Source organism: Emys orbicularis, chromosome 12, assembly GCF_028017835.1.
Source record: "Emys orbicularis isolate rEmyOrb1 chromosome 12, rEmyOrb1.hap1, whole genome shotgun sequence".
Lineage (NCBI taxonomy): Eukaryota > Metazoa > Chordata > Testudines > Emydidae > Emys > Emys orbicularis.
This window is the reverse complement of record NC_088694.1, coordinates 33,040,695-33,061,794: the sequence shown is the minus strand read 5'-3', so window position 1 is coordinate 33,061,794 and position 21,100 is coordinate 33,040,695. Positions and strand designations below refer to the sequence as shown.

Here is a 21,100-nt window from a genome sequence, read left to right as displayed (position 1 = left end):
GAGCCAATCAACAATTTTAAGCATCATTTTCGTTCTCAGTGACCCAGAATTAGTAAAGTTTGACTACATTTATTTCAGAAGCATTTTGGCTGTAGAGCAGCGTTACCTGGGTCATCCCATTTATGCTTTCAAAATATTGGCAACACATTGGCTTTCTTCCAGTCTTCTGGAACTTCCCCAGTGTATCAAGACATAAGTTTGTAGTGTAGACTAGTTTTATGTCTTTATAACTTTGTCACTTTATAGCTATCTTCACTCCCCCTCTAAACCAGGTTGTATTTTTAAGCTATTCAGGCTTCTTCCTTGATTGTGAGGATTATTGCTTTTTTGGCATCTAGTAAGGTGTTCTTAAATGTTTCCCAATTATCATTCTTATTTTTCTGATTAAATTCTTCCTCCCAGCTGATTTGGCTAAGAATTGTTTTTGGCTTTGTGAAATTGGCCCTTTTGAAGCACCATATTTATATAATCACAGGTCTGGACTTATTCTGGGTGCACATTATAAATGTAATTAAGTCATGATCTCTTGTGCCTAAGTTACATTAACTTTTAGTTCTGTGATAAGTTCCTCTTTATCAGTCGAGACGAAGTCTAAGGTAGAATTGTCCTGTGTTGGATGCAACACTTTTTGAGTTAGGAAATTTTCATCTACAATATTTAAAAATTCCAAGGATGGTATAGGATTGGCAGCATGAGACCTCCAGCATATGTCACTCAGATTGAAGTCCCTCAAGATCACACAGATTTTCTTCCTATTAATTATAAATATGTACCAAGGAGGTAGTCATCGTGTGATTTCGGGTGTATAGCAGACACCAACTAATATCCTATCTTGTGTTTTATCTGTTAGGACATTGATTCATAAGCATCCATGATCATTTTCTTCTGAGTTATAAGTGACTCAGAAACCATTAATGCCATTTTTGACATAGAGTGCTACTTCCCCTACCCTTTTGCCTTCTTGATCTTTACTAAATAGGTTATGACAATTGACTTTTAACATTCTAATCATGCAAATCGTTTTACCAGGTTTCAGTAATACCAGCTAGAACAAATTTATGCTCATAAATGAGCAATTTCAATTCCTCTTGTTTGTTACCCAGGCTCCTCCTAGCATTGATGTACAGGGGATTCAGGAATTTCTTTTTTGTGTACTTTGGTTCCTTGGTTGATTTTGTTTTCAGCATGTCAATTTTGTGCTGAGCGCTCATATCTTTCCTCTTTTTACCCTCCCCTTTTGTTATTAGTTTAATGACCTCCTGGCTACTCTAGCCAGTCTGTCACTGAGGAGACTGGATGGCTACTACTTCAGTAGAAGAGGGACTGAACTATAGAGCCCTTTCTCCCCATAGAAAGTGGACCAATGTTCCACAAAACCACAACCCTCCACCTTACATTTCCTAGCCAGCAGTTCACTTCCAGAATCTTCTGCCTTCCTTTGCTGGTGGGACAGGATTAAGAAGGACTCAGAGAAGATTACTTGGACGTTCTTCTTCTTCCGCATATTTCTGAGTTCCTTGAAGTAATTTATTATCCACAGGATATTCTCAACGCAGTGTCATTAGCACTGATATGAACCGTCAGCAATTGATCCTTTCCTGTCAACTCTGAAAGTCTATCTAATCTTAGAATGACATTTTGTGTCGTGGCTCTGGGAAAGCAGCACACCAACATGTTGCCTGTCCCTTGCAGAATGTTCTTTTGATTCTTCTGAGTATTGAATCCCCAACAAGGATTGTCTGTCTTCCTTGGCTGGTAGGAAAATTCTTTTGTGGCAGGCTTTATTTTCTTACAGGTTGGGCTGAGCTGCCACCTGCAGGTGTGTCCCATACATCTCTCCATTCCTAGACCAGCTGGATCTTGAGAGGTCTCTTCCACTGTTTCCACACTGAGAACCTGGTATTGATTGGAAACTTCTAGCTGTGTAGACTTTCTTCCAGTCCTTTTCTCTCTGGCAGCCACAGCCTGCTTATCCTTGTCTCTCTCTAGCTGTGAAGAATGCCGCCATGACCTCTTGCCTGGTACAAACTACCAGGCCTCCTTTTGACTTTTCTCTCTGACTCCTTGGTGGCCTGCTTCTTTCCTCCTGGGACGTGGGGTACTGATGTTTCTTGAACCTGGCTGTCTAGGAACTCCTCAGCTTCTCTGATTCTCTACTTGTCCTTCCAATTCAAGAACTTTCTCCTCCAGGACAGCCACCAACCTACACTACATGCACAGGAAATCCCTTCAGGCTTCAGGCAGGAAAGAGAACATAGCACATCCATTGCAGGTCACCACTTCCATTCCATCTCTGGCCATCTTGAAATCACGCAAAGAGCTGTACCTGGAAGGAAAGCCTCTCTAACCCTCCAAAACTCTCTTGTAAGCTGTCTCTGATTGTGGCTCTCAAGTTTGCCTCACAAGTAGCTTTTTATACGATGTCTCCCTGCTTAGCCCTACTCCGCCTCTCACTACCAGAGAGTGATTAACAGACTTCAAACATCGGAGCTGATCAAACTTTCAAGAGTTAGAGGCTCACATCTTTTACCAAGGCACTGATCAAATCTCTCTCCCCACATTTCCCCACTCCTCTGTCCCCTAATATCCCCCCAGGCATTTACACGTCTAATTCCTTCCCCCCCAAAGACGTGGATTACATTCCCTCCAAAATACAACTCTCACATTGCAGCACCCTCCAGCCCCTCAGTGCAGAACTCCTTTTGTCGTAGGGGAGGGCTGTGATAACTATTTAATGGCAGCATGAGTTCACAGCCAAGAGGGCTCTGTTTCATCTAGTCATTAGTTTCTCAGTTTAACAGTACAAGGCAGCCAAAGGAAACTTGTTTTTTGGGGGGCTAAAAACAACTTGTAACCTGGAAACCCCTTGATCAAGTGATCCCATATGTGTATAACTAATGCTACCCCACACTCCCATGAGGAACACCAGATTTCAACAAATCTGCCTAAGCATGTCGATTTTAAAGGACTTAGGAAGGTTGACCCTTTAAACAGCTGTCACGATGCACCCATAGCTATAGTGATGCACCTGTGCCATTGGAATAAGTGCACTGCCACACAAACTTCTCCGTGCTTTCTGTCCCACTGGGGATGCCAGCCTTCCGTCATTCCCGTCCCCAAACGTGACATACTCCTACCCCAAATATCCACCGCTAAGTGGTTGGTATTTATTTGGGTAAAGCATGGGGGGTTGATTACTCTTATTTTTTATTTTTACAGGATTTTTTGGGCAAATCCGATCCGTTTTTGGAATTTTACAAGCCGAGTGACGGTGGAAAATGGCAGCTGGTCTACAGATCAGAGGTAGGGTTTCCACACCGACACAAACTGTTCTGGCCTTAGGTTCTGCTATCATTGCCTGAAAAGGGAGAACAGATTGTGCTGTGGGGAATAGGCTATAGCTGTGATTTCACAGAAACTAGTTTTAGTGTTTACTGAACTCTTGCGCCACTAATGCTAACTAGCGCTTCATTAAGTGTGTTTCATTTCAAAGGATTCCAAAGTATTTTCCAAGCTAACTCATAAGGGTAGACAGAATGTAGTTCTCCACACTGGGATTTTGCACAACATACTAGGGTTAGGACCTATGGCACTTTAACAAGAGTAGAGACTCCTTAATGACCATATGTTAAGACCTTTTTTAATGTTTAATCTGAAAAAAAAATGCCGTGTCCCTTAATGGTGTTGGCGCATTGGTTCAGTCCTGACTTAGAGGAAAGAGTGGCACCTACTGAGCTGTGAGCTCTTGCTTTTTGCATTACCTGTTTTACAGGATTTCTCCTCCAGGGTTTAATCAGGCCCAACCCTGAATATATTTAGTCTGCACTTAAATTTTAGGCCGCCCTAGCTACGTCGCTCAGGGCTGTGAAAAATCTCATGACCCGTGCAACGTAGTTAGGTTGACCTAATCCCCACTGTAGCTACTGCCTCTCAAGGGGGTAGATTTACTATAGTGATGGAAAAACCCCTTCTGTTGCTGTAGTAAGCATCTGCCTACAGCCTTGTAGCTGCAGCTGTGCCACTGTAGTGCGTTGTGTAGACATGTCCTTAGCATGCAAAATCAGAGAGGTTCGCAGCCTGAGGCTTGGTTTACACTACAGCGGGGGGTCGACCTAAGATACGCAACTTCAGCTACGTGAATAGCGTAGCTGAAGTTGCGTATTTTAGGTCGACTTACCTGGCTGTGAGGACGGCGGCAAGTCGACCGCTGCCGCGCCGCCGTCGACTCCGCTGCCGCCTCTTGCCGCGGTGGATTTCCGGAGTCGACGGCAGAGCGATCAGGGATCGATTTTTATCGCGTCTGGTTAGACGCGATAAGTCGATCCCCAATAGATCGATTGCTACCCGCCGATCCGGCGGGTAGTGAAGACGTGCCCTGAGATTTGATCTACACTTCTAATTGATATCAACATAGCTGTGTCAGTCAGGGGTGTGAAAACCCCCCACATCTCTGACCCACATAGCTATGCTGGCAAACCCCTCAGCGTAGATGCAGCTATGTCGACAGAACAGTGCTTCTGTCCACATAATTAATGTTGTTCAGGGAGGTGGTATTCCTATATGGAATAACTCCTTATGTCACTCCTTATGTCATTGTAAGCTGTGTCGACTGTAGGGGACTGTATGGACAAAGCACTGCCTGCATAGGCTCTGTAGAGTAGACGTAGTCTGAAACACTGTACCTCCAGCTCAAGAATTGCCTCCAGATCCTCAGCATGGTGCAGAACTCTTGATTTTGACAATGTTAAAGCTCTTAAAAATTTGCATGTGGCATCCCCCATGCAAGATTATTTATTGTATCTGTTATCTTGCAGGTGATTAAGAACAATTTAAATCCATGCTGGAGGAAGTTTAGTGTTCCCTTGCAAACGTTCTGTGGAGGGGACTTCAATAAACCAATCAAGGTAAGGTCTGTGGAAATGCTTAAGTGATTAGATTCTCTTTCTTATTCCGTTGCAATTGTAAGTCATCATCTCTGGGTTGACATTAACTAACTATGTGGTTATCAGGCTGTTCAATCTTTGCTTATCTAGAAAAGTTGTTTAAAAATTTAAATATTAGCAAATAGATCATTTTTACTAAATGCAAAATCTATTTTAATGCAATAGCACGTGTCAAATTTAAAATAGGTCAAGAAATGCAAAAGTGAAGTTTCCCACACTCTTCCCTAACAACTGATCCATACACAATTATCAGACTTTCAGTCATTGTCTGGAACGTAGCTGAGAGGCTCATTCAATGCTGAACCAGATTGATGGTGCTGAGGAAGGCGATGGTACAATGTAAACCTCAGTGCCATCTTTGGTCACATCCATTCATATTAGCAGGGACCCTTTCCCTATTGCCAGCTTGAGCAGAGGCTTTTCCTTGAAAAGGGTCTAGGTTCTAACTCCTTGAGCTCTTACATACAATAAATGACTCTGTCTGACTCAAGGTCATGAGTAGGTCTTCAGCATAATACTCCACGTTCATAAGACATTTTGCTGTATCTTAAAACACGCCATGTAGTTACCTAATCTTCTTAATTCACTGAAGTTTCTGATTAGAGGTGCAGTCTAAAAATATACCCTTTCCACAATAAATGAATTCAAAACCACATGCTGTTCTTCCTAAACCAGCCTTTTATCTGGTCAGTCAACCCAAAAAACGTTTCTTTCTAGGTTTTCCTGTCTCATTGTGCCTGTGAGGAAGCCTTGTGCTGGGAATCAGATCTTAAAGGTTTAGCAAAAGGCATGCATGCCAGTCAGTGTGTGTGTGTAGCATGGTAAATCCAAAGAATTACTGAGATTGTTAAATAGGAAAAAAGGTTTGAAGTATGACTTGGGGTGTTAAATATGGGGTAAAAGATTTCAGTGATAAGTTAATGTACTTCATAATTGGGGAAAAACCTGACCATGACCAAAGAAGAGGAATCCTCTTGGCCCAAAGACATTTGAGAAGTGAGAGAGACACTGACTAGGCCCACGTTGGTAATGTTTGTTGTCCCTCTTTGCCAGATTGATGCAAGATTAAAATCCTCGGTACTTTGCAAGCATGGCATAGAGTGGGGGCATTTCATTATGTAACGTTTTGTGTGCTAGGCTCTGAAAGCTGTGCTTTACAGTAGGAATCCATATTCGTCACTTCAGGGCAACTGTATGCTAATAATACACTTCCACATAGTGCCTTTCAGTCAAGGACCTCAAAGCATTCACAAACATTTAAACAAACTCCACAACACGCCTGTGAAGAAGGGATGTATTATCCTCTGATTACAGGTGGAAAGGTGAGTCAGAAAGGTGAGTTTGGGTTGAAGGACAACCGTGGTTTAATAGCACTGAAGAATACAATATCAAGTCAGAATTTGGTGAGGCACTGGGGGGAAATGTCATAGGATCTTTAACGATCTCAAGTGGTCAAGCCCCTGATTTTAATCTAATTACATCCTGGTGAGAGAGTGATTGGGCAAGACGTGTGCCCCCTTTTTTGACTCATTGCCATCATGTCCAGCTTTTGCTTCACAGAACCCTCAGTCAGTCTACTTTCGGGGCTTCCTAAGCTTCATGTAGAAACTGCTCGTAGCCATTATTATGACTACATGCTGCATAGCAATCACTGAATCAGGTCTCCACTCTGCGCTCCTGATACACTAGTATAACTGTTCAGATGATTTAAGATGCACACCAAAGTCTTATTTGTTTGATTTGGCTTCTGGACATCAGCTTTGCAAGTCTTTTGTGTGAGGATATTTTGGGTCAAGAGTATTTAACCAAAGTTCAAGATAAACAGGTGTGGTTTGATTTCCTCAAATTAGTGCTGACACCAATATTTCAGTAATTCTTTTGCACACTGCACCACTCCCCTGCTGCATTGTGATGCAGTGAGTGACCTTGACAGGATTTTCTTGCTTTTTTGTTTTTTAAAATAAGTAACTCGTTCAACTTGTGACAAAAATTGATGTCCTTGAGGGTCTTTTTTGATTTTTAAACGGATGCAATTCCTTTCCACCAAAGTAATCTTTGGAATTAGTTCTTCATGTAAACGTAAAACGAGATTTTAAAGAAGAAAATAGCTACCCATCAATCTGATGACATAAGGGGTAGAGCAGAAGCCACTGCCTTCTGTGAATGTTGGTGGTTTCATTTTTAGGAGGCCGAGCGTCCTTTATTCACTTTGAGGACCTCTTGGGCCCCACAAAATATTGGACAAAATGCAGGAATAAATATTTGCTGACATTTGGGTTATGACCTGTTCCCTACAATATTGCTAGCCGGCCACTGATGCAGTCACTGTTGACAGCCTGTGACTGCCCATTATAGCTCAAAAGAGCGTGTTTCGGAGATGTTTGTTTCCTTCCGAGCATCGTAACAGTCTAGCAATGGGAGCCCATGTCTATACGTACAGTGCTGCAGTGACTCAGCTGTACTGGTACACAAGGCGCTCTATGCCGATGGGAGAGAGCTCTCCCATCGGCATAAAAAAGATACCCCATCCTGTGAGCTGGTGTGAGTTTACTGGGAAAAGAGTAAGTGGATTCTGAGGACTCACTGGGCTCATTTCCCCACCCAGATCTAAGGGAGAATGGAGTAGCTCTTTAGGTGGAGAGGATGTAAGGTTCTGAGGTGAGAACTCCCTGTCCTGTTAGCTGATCAGGTTGGTATTTCTGCAGCCTCAATGCTTTAAATGTGAGCATTATCTGTTTAATTGCAAATGGTTTTAGCAGATGGGGTGATGAAAGGGATGGTAGAGAAGATCATGGTGGAAACTGAAAGTGGCTGCAGAGTGGGGAATGCAGAGGAAAGGAGGAAACAGAAGAAGGATGGAGGAAGGAAGAGAAGTAAAGGGAAGAAATAACAGTGGTCTTAAAAGTGAGCATGCTTTTCCACTGAGTGAGGTTGAATCTGACTATAAGATACTTGATTGAACTTTTAGTTATTATTTATTATGTAAAGGCACATTTCACCCTTGATTTTTGTGCAGATTTCCCAATGACCAGTGGGAAAAGCTGCTGTGGATCAAGGGGAGTTTGTGAGATCTGAATTTAACCCTGTAGGCTATAATTACACATGTAATTTGGGCCTCTCCAAAGAATGAGTTTGACACCCTTATATAGAGTGTTCACTGAGCAGTCCTGAGAGCAGAACACTGGGAGAAGCTGATTGTGAGGAGATGGCTTGTGCTGAGCTGTGTCTTGTGATGGTGGTAATTTTTTCTTTATAAAGCCAGACCCCCAAAAGTCAGTAAGTTTTGAAGTCTGTGGAACATATGGAGTTTGTTTTTGAACAGGTGGGGAAAGGCACCAGTTCATAAGCATTGGTTCTCGATTGCTTCCACTGGAGTACTTGCATTCTGCAATTTTTAATATGCGTTGTGTGTTTTGTGCATATTAAAACCTCATACATACCGCTTTCTAGTGGCTAATGTCATGTGGTGCTATAACTGATTTAGGTCTTAGCATGTTCTAAATGCCATGATCTCTTGCATTGGCATTAGCATTGGGGAATCAGGTCTCCAGGCTGATCTAAACGTGATTAATAATTCAAATATAGATAGTCTGCTTGATACTGTGCAAAATGCACAAGAAGATAGGCTAGGTTTCTGCTCTGTGGAACTGCCAATCTCCAGTACAGTCCATATTACTATTTTTATGTAAGCAAATCTGAAGACTTTGGAAGATGTTGGGTACAGCATTCTTACTGCTTCTTTCCCCATATTCCGATTGAGTACCTTCTGCAGAATAAAATCATGTTTATACTTCTGAACCTACATACAAGTAAACAATATTCAGTAGCAAAGCAGATCAATTTAGTTGGGGAGAGATCCTGAATGAAGCAAAATTTCTGCTGTGCATGTGAGTTGCATTTAATTGCCGGTTAGCTAAACAGATGAGTAGCGGTATTTCTCTGTCTCTAACCAGGATTCACTTTGAGTGTCTCTTTTACTGTCAGGTTTCAGTTAGTGATATGGATGACAGCACCAGTTCTGATTTAATAGGGGAGTTCACTTGCATCACTGCAAAGCTGCTGGAAGCGAGAGATCATGTGGTGAGCAGCTATAATTCTCCCTGATACAATACCCTTGTCCATTGTCTGCTGTTTCTTTCCTTTCAGGTACATTGTTCAGATTATGATAGTGATGGGTCACATGACTTGATAGGCAGTTTTGAAACTAACCTATCTCAGCTGCAGAAAGCAGGTGGCAGCTCTCCGGTGAGCTTTTTCTTTTTCTTCCCCATTTTTTCAGCTGAGGGGGCCATAACTCACTGCAAAGGGTTTGCAAGAGATTGTTGGATAGTCCTAGTTAGAGCTCTGCTCCACATTCAAAAGTAATTTTATTTGTGCTGTAATGTCATAAACATACATCCCAGAAAAGTAAATACATTTTGCACCCCGAGCACCCCAATCTGTAACTCCTGGGTGCTGTTGCATCTCCTCCTCCTGAAGATATTTTGGTGTCCTTTGTTTAGTTCCTGTGCCATGCTTTCATCATCTCCATTTTCCTTTGTCTCTGGAGAATCAGGCAAAAGCAGAGTAGCTTCCCCCCCTTGTTCACTCCAGCATAGCAGACTCCAGGAGACATACCAGGAGTGTTCTCGCTGCATAGCTGACTTATCCCTACCATCAGGAGGCCAGTTTTCTAGAGCAATAGACTTTTTTTTGAAAGTCTGACTATTTTTAAAATATGGTTGTTGAAACAGAGAATGTGGCAGAGTGGTTAAAATCTATGTCTATTTACTGTGTGTGTGTTTAAAAATCCCATTACATTCACTATTTTTGGAGGGGAGGGCTGGATTGAATCACATCCTTTGCACTGCTCTGGTTTAAACTCCTGAAACTCTGCTTTCTTCAGGTGAGTATGTCAGTAATCTGGCTCTTATGTGCATTGCGTCCTGTAGGTGGAGTTTGAATGCATTCACCCTGGGAAGAAACAAAAGAAAAAGAGCTACAAAAACTCTGGAATTGTTAGGATAAAATCCTGCAAGGTAAGCTTATGTTCCAAACTGCCAGCTTTTCTGTCCCTGCGGGAGAGGAGGTGTAACCCTGAGTATTTGTTCCTTTAGATTGAAACTCAATACTCTTTCCTGGATTACGTCATGGGAGGCTGCCAGATTAACTTCACAGTGAGTTGCTCACCTGCTTTATGTCTTTGTGACTGACAACATAATAATTCAGAGGTTTTATATAATAGACATTTTCCTCTCTAATATCTCTCAAAGTAATTTCTTTGGTTGATTGTCATTAGCATTGCTTTGCATCTCACAGTAACTCTAATAGGCAGGGAGCTTCTTAAACTCCTCTCAGGTAATTTATTTTTAGACTAGCAGTAAACAAGCTGGTGTCTGTCCATTCCCTAGGACTAGGGTGCCAATACCTACTTGTGCCCTGGGGGTATGTCACAGGTGCCAGTGCCTGCCTACGACTTTCAGGGAGTGGAGGGGTCCCAGAGCAGTACTGTTCATTGTTGCTGGGGAGATTTGGTGCCAGTCTGCATGTGCACAAGTGTTGGGCTAGGGGTGAGCTTCAGTTTCTGGATATAAGTGTTTTCTTTCTCTTGCTTACCTGGTGACACTTCAGTGGCCTGCTGTTCTTATCTTCTTAATCAGGTGGGTATAGACTTCACTGGTTCCAATGGAGATCCAAAGTCACCAGATTCTCTTCACTACATCAGTCCAAATGGGATAAATGAATACCTGACTGCCATCTGGAGTGTGGGGAATGTGGTCCAGGATTACGACACGTATGTAAGAGGTTCTTTAACTCGGGTTCTCAAATTTTTGTACTGGTGACCCCTGTCACATAGCAAGCCTCTGAGTGTGACCCCCCCCTTATCAATTAAAAACACTTTTTAATGTATTTAAAACCATTATAAATGCTGGAGGCAAAGCGGGGTTTAGGGTGGAGGCTGACAGCTCGCGACTCCCCCATGTAATAGCCTCGCGACCCCCTGAGGGGTCCCGACCCCCAGTTTGAGAACCCCTGCTTTAACTGATTCATCCACAGGCTTCTGAAAAATGTGCAATTCTAAGTGTTGGCAGTCAAGGGCTATAGGTTAATGTATAATGCTGCTGTCAAGTGTTAATCTTTTGTTGCGAGTGACACATTTCATGCCTGAATGTCGTGCTTGTTCAAATCTTAATTCAGTGGGAAACATGTGCTAGCCAGCTCTCTAGTTTTGATGAGCTCTGTCTGGCTTTAGTCCTCTCTTAACCTGAAATATCATTATTTTTTTCAGTGGGACAGTATGTGTCCTGAGAGAGATACTGGAATTCTCAACCATCTTTCTGCAGTCCCTGTAGCCCCTTCCTTGTTGTGACCATCCCTCTGGTTAAGTAGGGTCAGACAGAGGCCATTCTCTGACCAGGATTGAGTTTGATCTCTAATGATCCTTCCACAGTTCCGGAGTAGATGAGATCACTGGGCTACTAGATCATCTAATTATGTGTGCCACAATTCTGCACCACAGCATGGGCCAGGAAATGCACCCCTTGCCACAGAAGTGTGACCTTTCATTACTGAATTAGAGATGGTAGGTAGGGTGGGGATAGGCTGTGTAAGGCCTTGAAAGTGCAGACAGCTAGCTTGTGTTTGATACAGTAGAAAAGAGGGAAGCAGTGGAAGGATGCAAACAGAGAGGTTACATAGTCAGAGCAACGGGCTAGGACAATGGACTTTGCAGCAGCATTCTGAGTGGATATCAGTGGGACAAGACTGCATTTGTCCAGGCCAGAGAGAAGGATGTGGCATTAATTGAGCTGTGGAGAGCCTGGAAAAGAGTTTTAGCTGCACAGATGGATAGGAGAGGCTGTATCTTAGTGATATTATGCAGAAGAAATTAGCAGGATGTAGACAGCCAGGATGTGAGGACCTAGAGAGAGGTTTGAGTTGAAGATGGCATCCCAGTTATGGGCCTGAGTGACAAGAAGATGACAGTGGTATCCACAGTTATTGAGAAAGGAGGTAGCAGGGAGGGCTTGGGGGGGAAGATCAAGAGCTCTATTTTAGCCATGTTGAGCTTGAGCTGATGGCTAGACATCCACAAGGATGTGGATATTTGTCCAGTTCTGTTGTCCACCCTTCAAAAGGGAGGTTGGAAAATTAGGGTGGGTTCAGAGAAGAGGCACAAGAGCCAGGGCCGGCTCCAGGGTTTTGGCTGCCCCAAGCAGCCAAAAAAAAAAAAAAGCCGCGATCGCGATCTGCAGCAGCAATTCGGCGGAAGGTCCTTTGCTCCGAGCGGGAGTGAGGGACCGTCCGCCGAATTGCCGCCGAATAGCTGGACCTGCCGCCCCTCTCCGGAGTGGCCGCCCCAAGCACCTGCTTGCCAAGCTGGTGCCTGGAGCCGGCCCTGACAAGAATGATGCAAGGACTGAAAAACCCACCTTACACTGAGAGACTAAAGGAGCCCAATTTATCAGGGAGAAGGTTAAGAGATGACCTGATCAATCTAAGTACCTACATGTGGAGAACTTTAATTTCTGCCAAATTAAAGCTAGACAAATTGAAACTAGAGATAAGGTGCAAATGTTTAGCAGTGAGGGTAATTAATCATTACCAAGGAATGTGATGGATTCTCCATCTCTTGAAGTCTGTAAACCAAGCTGGGATGTCTTCATGAAAGAGGTGCTTTGCTCTAGTTCAACCAGAAGTGGTTGGGCTTGATGCAGGAATTGCTGAGTGATATTTTCTGGCTTGTGTTATGCGGACGTCAGACTAGATGATCCCATGTGCCTGTGCTGATCTGCCTGTACTGGCTGGTTTTGCTGCATACTTGTATTCCTTTATACTGTGCAACTCAACTGCACTTTGGAAATGGCATGGGGATGCAGCTCTCTCTCTGTCTTTCAAAACTGGGAGTTGTTTTGGGGCTCATGAAGATGAGGAACGAATATCTCTGGATAAGTGTCCACACTTAGCTCTGTCCCTGAATGCCAGTCCTGTCCTGCAGCATCCCTGCTGTTAAGTTGTAGGCAGGCATTATGTGAGCAGAAACTGCTGATGAGGGGTTTGGTGTTCTCCTGAACGGGGTTTTGAGCTCCTATTTTCAGTGACCCAAAGCAAGCTTTGCAGCACTGAACCCCAGCAGTATGCTTTCACAGGACCTGCACCACCTCCTGCTGATTTCACTGGGAACAGGATTAGGTCCTATGCAGCATTCACCTTCCATCAATTGAAGCAGCAATAAGGGGAGGCAATGGGGGGTGGATATCCCAATTTTTCAGGCTTCTTATTGTTTCCCTTTCTCCTGCAGAGATAAGCTGTTTCCTGCGTTTGGGTTTGGAGCTCAGGTTCCTCCAAACTGGCAGGTAGGTTTCTCAGAATTCTGCCAGCACTTCTTGTGTGCGTGTCAGTGTTTCACTAAATGGATGTAAATGTTCTCTCTTCCAGGTGTCTCATGAGTTTGCCTTGAACTTTAACCCCAACAACCCCTATTGTCAGGGTAAGCACACCTTTGACTTTGTTAATGTTTCTTGAATAGGAGAACTGCTGGTTTTAATTGTTCAGTTTTTTATCCCCACAGAAATTGGAAATGGAACAATCGTTCGCTCTTTTTGGCAGCAGAGGTCTTAGTTTGTGGATGATTCATTCCAAATACTCTGGATTCATATGTATCATTTCTTCACCCAAATGTTCACTAAATATTCATCCTTTTGCAAATGTGGCTTTTAAAAGTATTGAAGTTTATTTCTTTTGTTCTCAAAAGCTGTGTTGTTAAACAGTAGCTTGTCTACGATCCTCTTTTTAATTGTTGTTCTTTCATTTGAGTTGGTTTATAAAGGCCTTGGAGCTAGGACTGTCTCATTCCCTCTTTATTCAGTACCTAGCACATGCTCATTAAGTTTAAGAAACTTTAGTTTTTCTATCTTGTCTGGGGCCAGCAGAAAATTGCAAATCTGCGAGTTTCCCTGTGTGAATCCAAGTATTCGTTCCCAGAGTGAATATGGTTGCCCACTGCATGGCTAGGATCTCTTTCCTTGCTACCTCAAGGTTGTCCCTTTAAGCCAGCCTTGTAGAAAGCCTTGGTCCTGCAGTTCTGCAATTAAAACCAGTGTGACAGGCAGTGTGAGTGTAGCATAAATTGCAAAATGAAGCGAAATCAATAAACCAGTTTAAGTGTCCACACAAAAGTTTGTAACAGTTTCACTAAATCAATTTTTACAATTTGGTTTTAGTTAAACCAGTGCAAGTGTCATGCATAGACAAGGTCTTCAATAGTATTTCTAGCCTAGTAATGGCTGAGGACCCTAAATGGGGACATGGTTCCACTGAACTAGGCACTATACAAGCAAAGAACGCACAGTCTTTGCCCCAGAGACTTCACAATTTAGTATTTAGACAATATGCAGTAGTTGCGTAAGCAGGAAAATGCGGGAGGGAGATAGCAGAAATAAATATGTTTGCACAAATTGGTAGTCACAGCTGGTCACCAGCCTAAGCACACACCAGCCCATCAGCCGCAAACCCTCCTTTTGTAGAGGAAACTCTCACATCAGCTGCATTATGTTAGTAGCACTAACCAGTGTCATTTCTTGGAAAATCATTTGGCAAGTACAAGATGGGAGGAGTCTGCCGTATACCCCGCCACTTCTCTGCAGGTTCCCACTGGCCATGCTGACTACCACCTTGGGCATGCACTGCCACCTTGCTGCTGCTGTGTAATCGGTCCAGTATGATTTTCTGTATGCACCTTAAATGTGACCGGTTATTGTAACATGCCAGAAGGATAATGCTCATAAAACAATTAGCAAGATAGGTAAAATGTTAAGTCTTTTCTGGTAATTCAGACCTTTTTGTTGTGTAGGAATCCAAGGAATCGTGGATGCTTATCGCCAGGCACTGCCTCAGGTCCGACTCTATGGGCCAACAAATTTCTCTCCTATTATAAACCACGTGGCAAGGTTTGCGGCTCAGTCAGCACAGCAAGGAACGGCTGCTGTAAGTCCATATTTATCGGTACAGACCTGCATTCTCGATCTTTCCACTTTCCCTGGATGTGATCGAATGGAATCGCAAAGAGATTTCTCCTTCCCTGCTTGGACTCCTCTAATTTGGTTCCCCCAACTTGCTCAGATCTCTGGTATTTCACTCAGCCTGTAGTGGCCAGGTGACCTTTACTCCACCTTGTAATGTCTTGGTGAAACACTGGCTCTGTGCTTACTGCTGAATAGGGTGGGGTGCAATGGTTGGCGCTTGACGGAGGTGACATCTAGTTGTTAGAGGGTGGTAGGGGAGCCCAGGCCCTCCCGCTCCACTGAGCTCTGGCCCAGGCCTTGTGTGGGTAGCCAAGGTCAGGTACCCAGGAGCACCTTAACACAGTCCTACCTGGGCCACTTCCTACCCCTTCACTCTATAGTTCAAGCTTTTTCAGTCTGTAACCAAGGTAAGGTAGAACAAACAGTGCCTTTAGTCAGTCTGGGGTCTAGTGGATCGGTTCCTCTCTTTGCAGAGGAGCAACTTCCATGTTCTTCCTCAGTAGCTCCAGGAGCAGGTTCTTCTCCCTGCTCCCTTCTGAGCTATCTGGGTGCCTTTTAGGCCCCACTTCCACCTGTCGCATGCTCTGTAGGTGAGGCTGGGTGGGGTGTCAGGGTCCAGAGTTGTTCCTTAACCCTACTCCTACTACTGGGTTTATACACCCTGTCACAAGGGGTCAGTGTGAACTACCTCCCTTCTTGGTGCAGTTCCAGTGAATTGAAGTAATTGAGTAACCTTCCCTGGAGGGGATGCAGGTCGGCATGGGATGCACAAAATGAGACAGTAAGGAGTCCTTTAAAAGTTTTCAACCCCTTCTAGTGCACTGGAAGATTAGGGTTGGAAGAGACCTCAGGAGGTCATCTAGTGCAACCCCCTGCTCAAAGCAGGACCAACCCCAATTAAATCATCCCAGCCAGGGCTTTGTCAGGCCGGGCCTTAAAAACCTCTAAGGATGGAGATTCCACCACCTCCCTAGGTAATCCATTCCACTGCTTCACCACCCTCCTAGTGAAATAGTTTTTCCTAATATCCAACCTAGACCTCTCCCACTGCAACTTGAGACCATTGCTCCTATACTTTCCCAAACAGAGAAGAGACTGATGTAACCACCAAAGGCATGTCCAAGTGTCCTTCCATGATGATGAGCAGAGTTGCTCGATTAGCATGATTGTGTGCACCAATTTGTAATTGTGCATGTCAGTGGCTAATTACATCACTGTATATGTGAATCCGGCTCACAGTTGCACGCACGCTGCATTTGTATGCCTAGCTTGTTTAAAAATCAGGCCATTAACTTGTACAATTTCATTTATTCAGTTTGAAAACTAAGTCTCACCAACACAAAAGCCTTTTGTTGCCTGATAAAATTACTTGCTCTTCTTAGAGTGTTTGCTCGTGTCCATTATTCCATTGTAGGTGTGTGTGCTCGCCACCTGCACCGGGGCTGGAAGTTTTTCCCTCAGTGGTATCCATAGGGGACCGGCTCGGGCACCCTCTGGTATCCTCTTGGGTGTAAAGTCACTTTCAAGTTAATTTCTTTATCCTTTGTAACAATGCCACCAGCAAGGAAAACAGCATCAAATAGCAGGTTCTGCAGCCAATGTGCTTGCTTCAATGGTACTTTGTTGTTCCCTAGTACTTACTGTCCAAGGATCTTAACATTTTTTATAAACTTAATTGAACTAAGCCTCTCAATCCCCCCTTCCCCTTTAAAACTAGGTCCAGATGATGAAAATCTGAGTTGCAGAGGGAGAAGTGACTAGCCCGGGGTCACACATATATATTGTGTGACAAAACTGGGAATAGAATTTCATTCAATCCTGTGCCTTATCCACAACACCAGCTGCTTTCACTTCCTCGAAGATGCGATAGCTAAGGCAGGCTTCTTTTGCACGTGGTTTGATGTTAAACTCGCTGATTGCCTGATTTAATGTTTTGCAGCAATACTATGTACTACTGATCATCACAGATGGTGAGATCACTGATCTGGATCAAACCAGGCAAGCTATTGTTAATGCCTCCAAACTGCCTATGTCTGTTATTATCGTTGGAGTTGGCAATGCTGATTTCAAAGCCATGGAATTCCTGGATGGGGATGACGGCGTATTAAAGTCCTTGACAGGGGAGCCGGCTGCACGAGACATTGTACAGTTTGTGCCTTTCAGACAGTTCCTCAATGTAAGTTATCTTTTATTTGACACAATTGTCACAGATTTGATCTGAGAGAGGAGTGTTTCTGTAGAGAATCTGTTAACTATTTAATTAATGTATGAAGCCAGTGAGCTGTCTGCGAGGAAGTGTCACCCAAAATTGCTCTGGAGACTGTTCCTCAGAGAACTGAGAGATGTTTCCTGCCCATCAGAAGCTGAGCACTCCCAGCTTGTTGGGTTGAGGAGCAAGAGACTAAGTGGAGGTACTTCCATTCAACCAGGGGCGTAGCATGTTGCCTCTGCTATGTTCTCAGCCTCCAGGAGATCAGAAGACTGAGCGCAGTATCTCCTGTGGAATGTGAGTTAAGTTGCTGCCACCTCACTAGGCCTGTCCTCTTTGCCTCCATAATCTCGGTGGCACAGGAGTGAGGCATCCAGCAGGGCGGAGCATGTTACCACCTCAGCCCTGCCTGCCTGGCACCCTCCACCTCTGGATTAGCCCGTCAATTACTGGGAAGGCTGGCTCCTCTTGGGCCATGCCCCCACAGGGATTTTTACCAGTTGTACCCATGTAGTTCTATTGGTATGACACCCTTTTGGACTCTCCTGTTGTGGTGTAAGAGTGGCTGCTGCTTTTTGTGACTGATTTCTTACTGATTTTCAAAAAGACGCAATTAAAAGTACAAAAAGGTAAACAACTTACAGCTTGTGTGGGTCCAAATACCTCCTGTTTTATAGGGTCTGCAATAGAATTTTGCAGTTTTACAACTTGTCAAAGGTGCAAAACCAGACAATACCACATAGGTATAACATGTTAGGGTGAGGGATAAAATAAACATACATGACTATTGCAAAGGAGGGAAGGAGGCACCAGGGGGGGGAAGTGGAGGGGTTAGGTGGAATGGAGGGAGGTCTGCTATTCTTACAGCATCTCAATATTTTTTATCTAAATGTATCTAGAAACGGGGTCCAAATTTCTTCAGATTCATAGAATTGCTGTCATCTGCAATAAGCTATTCTTTCTTTGGCTGCACGGTAGGGAATATGAGGTTCTCCATATAATTTAGTTTAAAAACCTAGACTGGCTCTTTTCAGGTTAGCTTCTGTTGCCTGGGAAAAGGTTTATGCTAAACTGAAAAGGGCACTCTTCTACTGAATAAGAGTGGCCACATTTGGGGGGAAGTGGGGACTCTACTGGTACAATGGTATTCAGTTAATTCACAACTTAGGTTATACTGAAAAACTTTCTTGTATAGAAGAGGCCTTAATGTCAAGGCTGGGATGTAGGAGGCTGGGTCTAGCGGTTGGAGCAGGAGTTGGAGTTGGGAGTCAAGCCAAGGGTCAGAGCCGGAGGCAGAATCAGGAGTCAAGCCAAGGGTTGGACTGGAGTTGGAGACCAGGGGGCAAGGATCAGGAACAAGGCAAGGAAGCAGGGGTCAGGAATCAGATAAGTCTGCAGGGGTCAGTGTAGTAGCCAGGTAAAGCCCAGTTGTGTGGACAACTTCCTGTGTCTCTCTTTAGATTTAAATAGGATGCCCTACCCTGATCAATTAGAATTCCTGGTATTCTTCCAGTCAGAGCCCAAGGAAGCCCTTCCTGATGTTGCTTCAGGTTTCTTGGTTTCTATTTTCTGTTGATTAGTAGCAAGCTGCAGGGTGGGAACAAGGAGATGACAGTCAATAGGAATTAGGGGTAGCAGGTATTGATTCCTGATTGTGATTTGATTCAAGGCTTGGTAATCCACACAGAACCGGAGGCTGCCATCTTTCTTCTTAATTAAGAGAACTGGTGCTCCAGCCGGTGTTGGTGATTTATGAATGAACCCGTTAGATTTTGTTGGAGATAATCTCATAAAACTGCGAGTTTGGGCTCCAACCTAGTGTAGATTCGCCGAAATGGAAACTGCACTTCTGGTTGCAGATCTGTTGGGCAGTCTCAGGGTTCAGGCAGGGGAGGATATTTGTGTTTTTCTTTTCAAACACATCAGCAAACTCTCAGTATTTACAGGGAAGTTCTGCCATGGGTTCTGAGAGCATACCCACCTGTGCAGTCACACTTACCTGAGGTTTAGTGGGTCGGAGCTTGGATCAATGTCGATTTCAAGGGCCACTTCACCTTGAAATATGCATTAACTATTTGTGCTAAGCAATCTGTTCCACCTTGTATTTAGCTGTGGCACTCTGAGCACGTTTCCCAGAGCTGAGGAAGAGCTCCATGTAAGCTCAAAGCTTCTCTCTCACCAACAGAAGTTGGTCCAATAAAAGATATTACCTCACCCACCTGGTCTCTCTACTATGTTCTAATGTGTTTCAGTGAGAGTGCTGTACTAATTGTCCAGAATTCCCTATAATCCCTATTGCACGAGAGCTGAAGCTGTAGAGACATCGTTTTGGGTCTTTCCTTGTTTGAGGGGAATTGATGGATAACGTGGCCCTTTATTATGTGCTGTCGCGTTCGTTTGCTCACACTGGTGTCTCCTGCAGGCTCCTCGGGAGGCTCTTTCCCAGACAGTCCTGGCTGAAGTTCCTAAGCAGCTGGTGTCCTATTACAAGATGCAGGGCTGGGCTCCTGTGAAGCTACCTGGAGCAAAGCAAGAGTAGAGGCGAGGGTACCTGCCGTGCACATCTCCAAAGAAACAGGAAGAGCATCTCTGCTTATGTATCAATCGTATTCAAATTCTGTCGCACGTCATTTATTGCTCAGCACCTCTGAAATGGATCACTCTCGGTTCCCTGATTTACACACCATGTATCTTTGGTTTCTGCTGAATGTTAGAAATGAAACATTCTTTACAGAGATGCTACACAGAAAAAATGTAGCTACTGGCAGTTCTTATGTGGAAGAATTGGAGTTAATGATGTAATTATAAGTAGAGGCAATAAAAACAGCAAACCTGGCCTCCCAAATTCTGAGAATTTATACGTATGAATCAGTTATTTCAGTACTTACTACAATCCTGACTTATGACTAGATTTCAAAGCCCACATGGTGCATGGAACTGCAGAAAGCTGACAACCAAGTAACATTTTTTCCATGCTGAGTTTATTGGAATACGAGTTAATTGCTATCATGTTTGCCAATGTATGTCTTTGATCACGCATTGCTAGACAGAGGGTTTCTATTCTCTTCCCAAGCCAACTTGATAGAAACCCTTGTTTATTGATTTGCATCAAAGTCCCCCTGCTGCCTAAATGGCTCTGGTAATTTTTGTTGTACCTTTGTAGAGTGCCATGTGATTTTTCTATTACATTTTCTTCATAAAGCAAATATATTTTTTAAACTTCAGTTACCAGATTTTGCTAAAGTAATGTTATAAGATTATCTATTTACAACAATTGCTTCTATGATGCCTTCACTCAAAGCTTGTGTTGTGGGGACTGGACTAGATGACCTCTCGAGGTCCCTTCCAGTTCTATGATCCTATATATAGGGCTCAGTCAGTCCTCTTTCCCTCCAGTGAGAGCTTCCACAACTACCAGCAGAGAAAGCGGGTGAGTGTAGAGAACAGATGTGCCCAGGAGGGTGGGATTTCCTAGGTCACTTGTCTCCTAGAGGATGGCACTGTAACTCTGACAGTCCTGTGTGCCTGTCACAGAAGGGAAGGAGACTGAATTTCCAGGGGGTAATGTTCCTGCTTTTTCTGCTGTTACAAGATGGGGATAATCCCATGGGTATGTTTGGAGATAACAGAGTTGAGAGTTTATTTCAAAAGGGCAATAAAATAACTTTGCCTTGTTGGTGCTCAGCAAACGTTCACCACTTTGTTTTCCAAATAAAGAATCTGCTTTTATTTATAACTGTGGTGGCTCTTATTTCCTGTTCCTTTCTGTGCTGCTTCTCCTTCTGCCGGTGCCTTTTCAGTTACCTTTAGTGGGAAAGTGTTACATCTCCTCTGCAGAGTTAGCCCTTGTGATCTACAGCCAAGTAAGCCTACGTGGGCATGAGCAGCCACATGACAGAACTCAGAGGTACTGTGTCTTCACTAGTGCTTTGCATGACGAGGAC

The 21,100-nt window shown here is 43.9% G+C and overlaps 1 protein-coding gene across 5 annotated transcripts in view; it reads left to right on the top strand.

Moving 5' to 3' along the window:
• Window positions 1-20,892, top strand: part of CPNE1 (copine 1) — a 93,235-nt gene extending 72,343 nt beyond the window's left edge. For all 5 annotated transcript variants that reach the window (XM_065414452.1, XM_065414451.1, XM_065414450.1 and 2 more), the window contains 11 exons: window positions 3,220-3,303; window positions 4,815-4,904; window positions 9,090-9,188; window positions 9,875-9,961; window positions 10,040-10,099; window positions 10,583-10,716; window positions 13,225-13,279; window positions 13,362-13,413; window positions 14,776-14,909; window positions 16,887-17,123; window positions 19,579-20,892. In XM_065414452.1, the coding sequence (XP_065270524.1) occupies window positions 3,220-3,303; window positions 4,815-4,904; window positions 9,090-9,188; window positions 9,875-9,961; window positions 10,040-10,099; window positions 10,583-10,716; window positions 13,225-13,279; window positions 13,362-13,413; window positions 14,776-14,909; window positions 16,887-17,123; window positions 19,579-19,695 (1,149 nt within the window). In that variant the 3' untranslated portion in view covers window positions 19,696-20,892. The remainder of the gene's footprint in view (window positions 1-3,219; window positions 3,304-4,814; window positions 4,905-9,089; window positions 9,189-9,874; window positions 9,962-10,039; window positions 10,100-10,582; window positions 10,717-13,224; window positions 13,280-13,361; window positions 13,414-14,775; window positions 14,910-16,886; window positions 17,124-19,578) is intronic.
• Window positions 20,893-21,100: the final 208 nt, after the last annotated feature.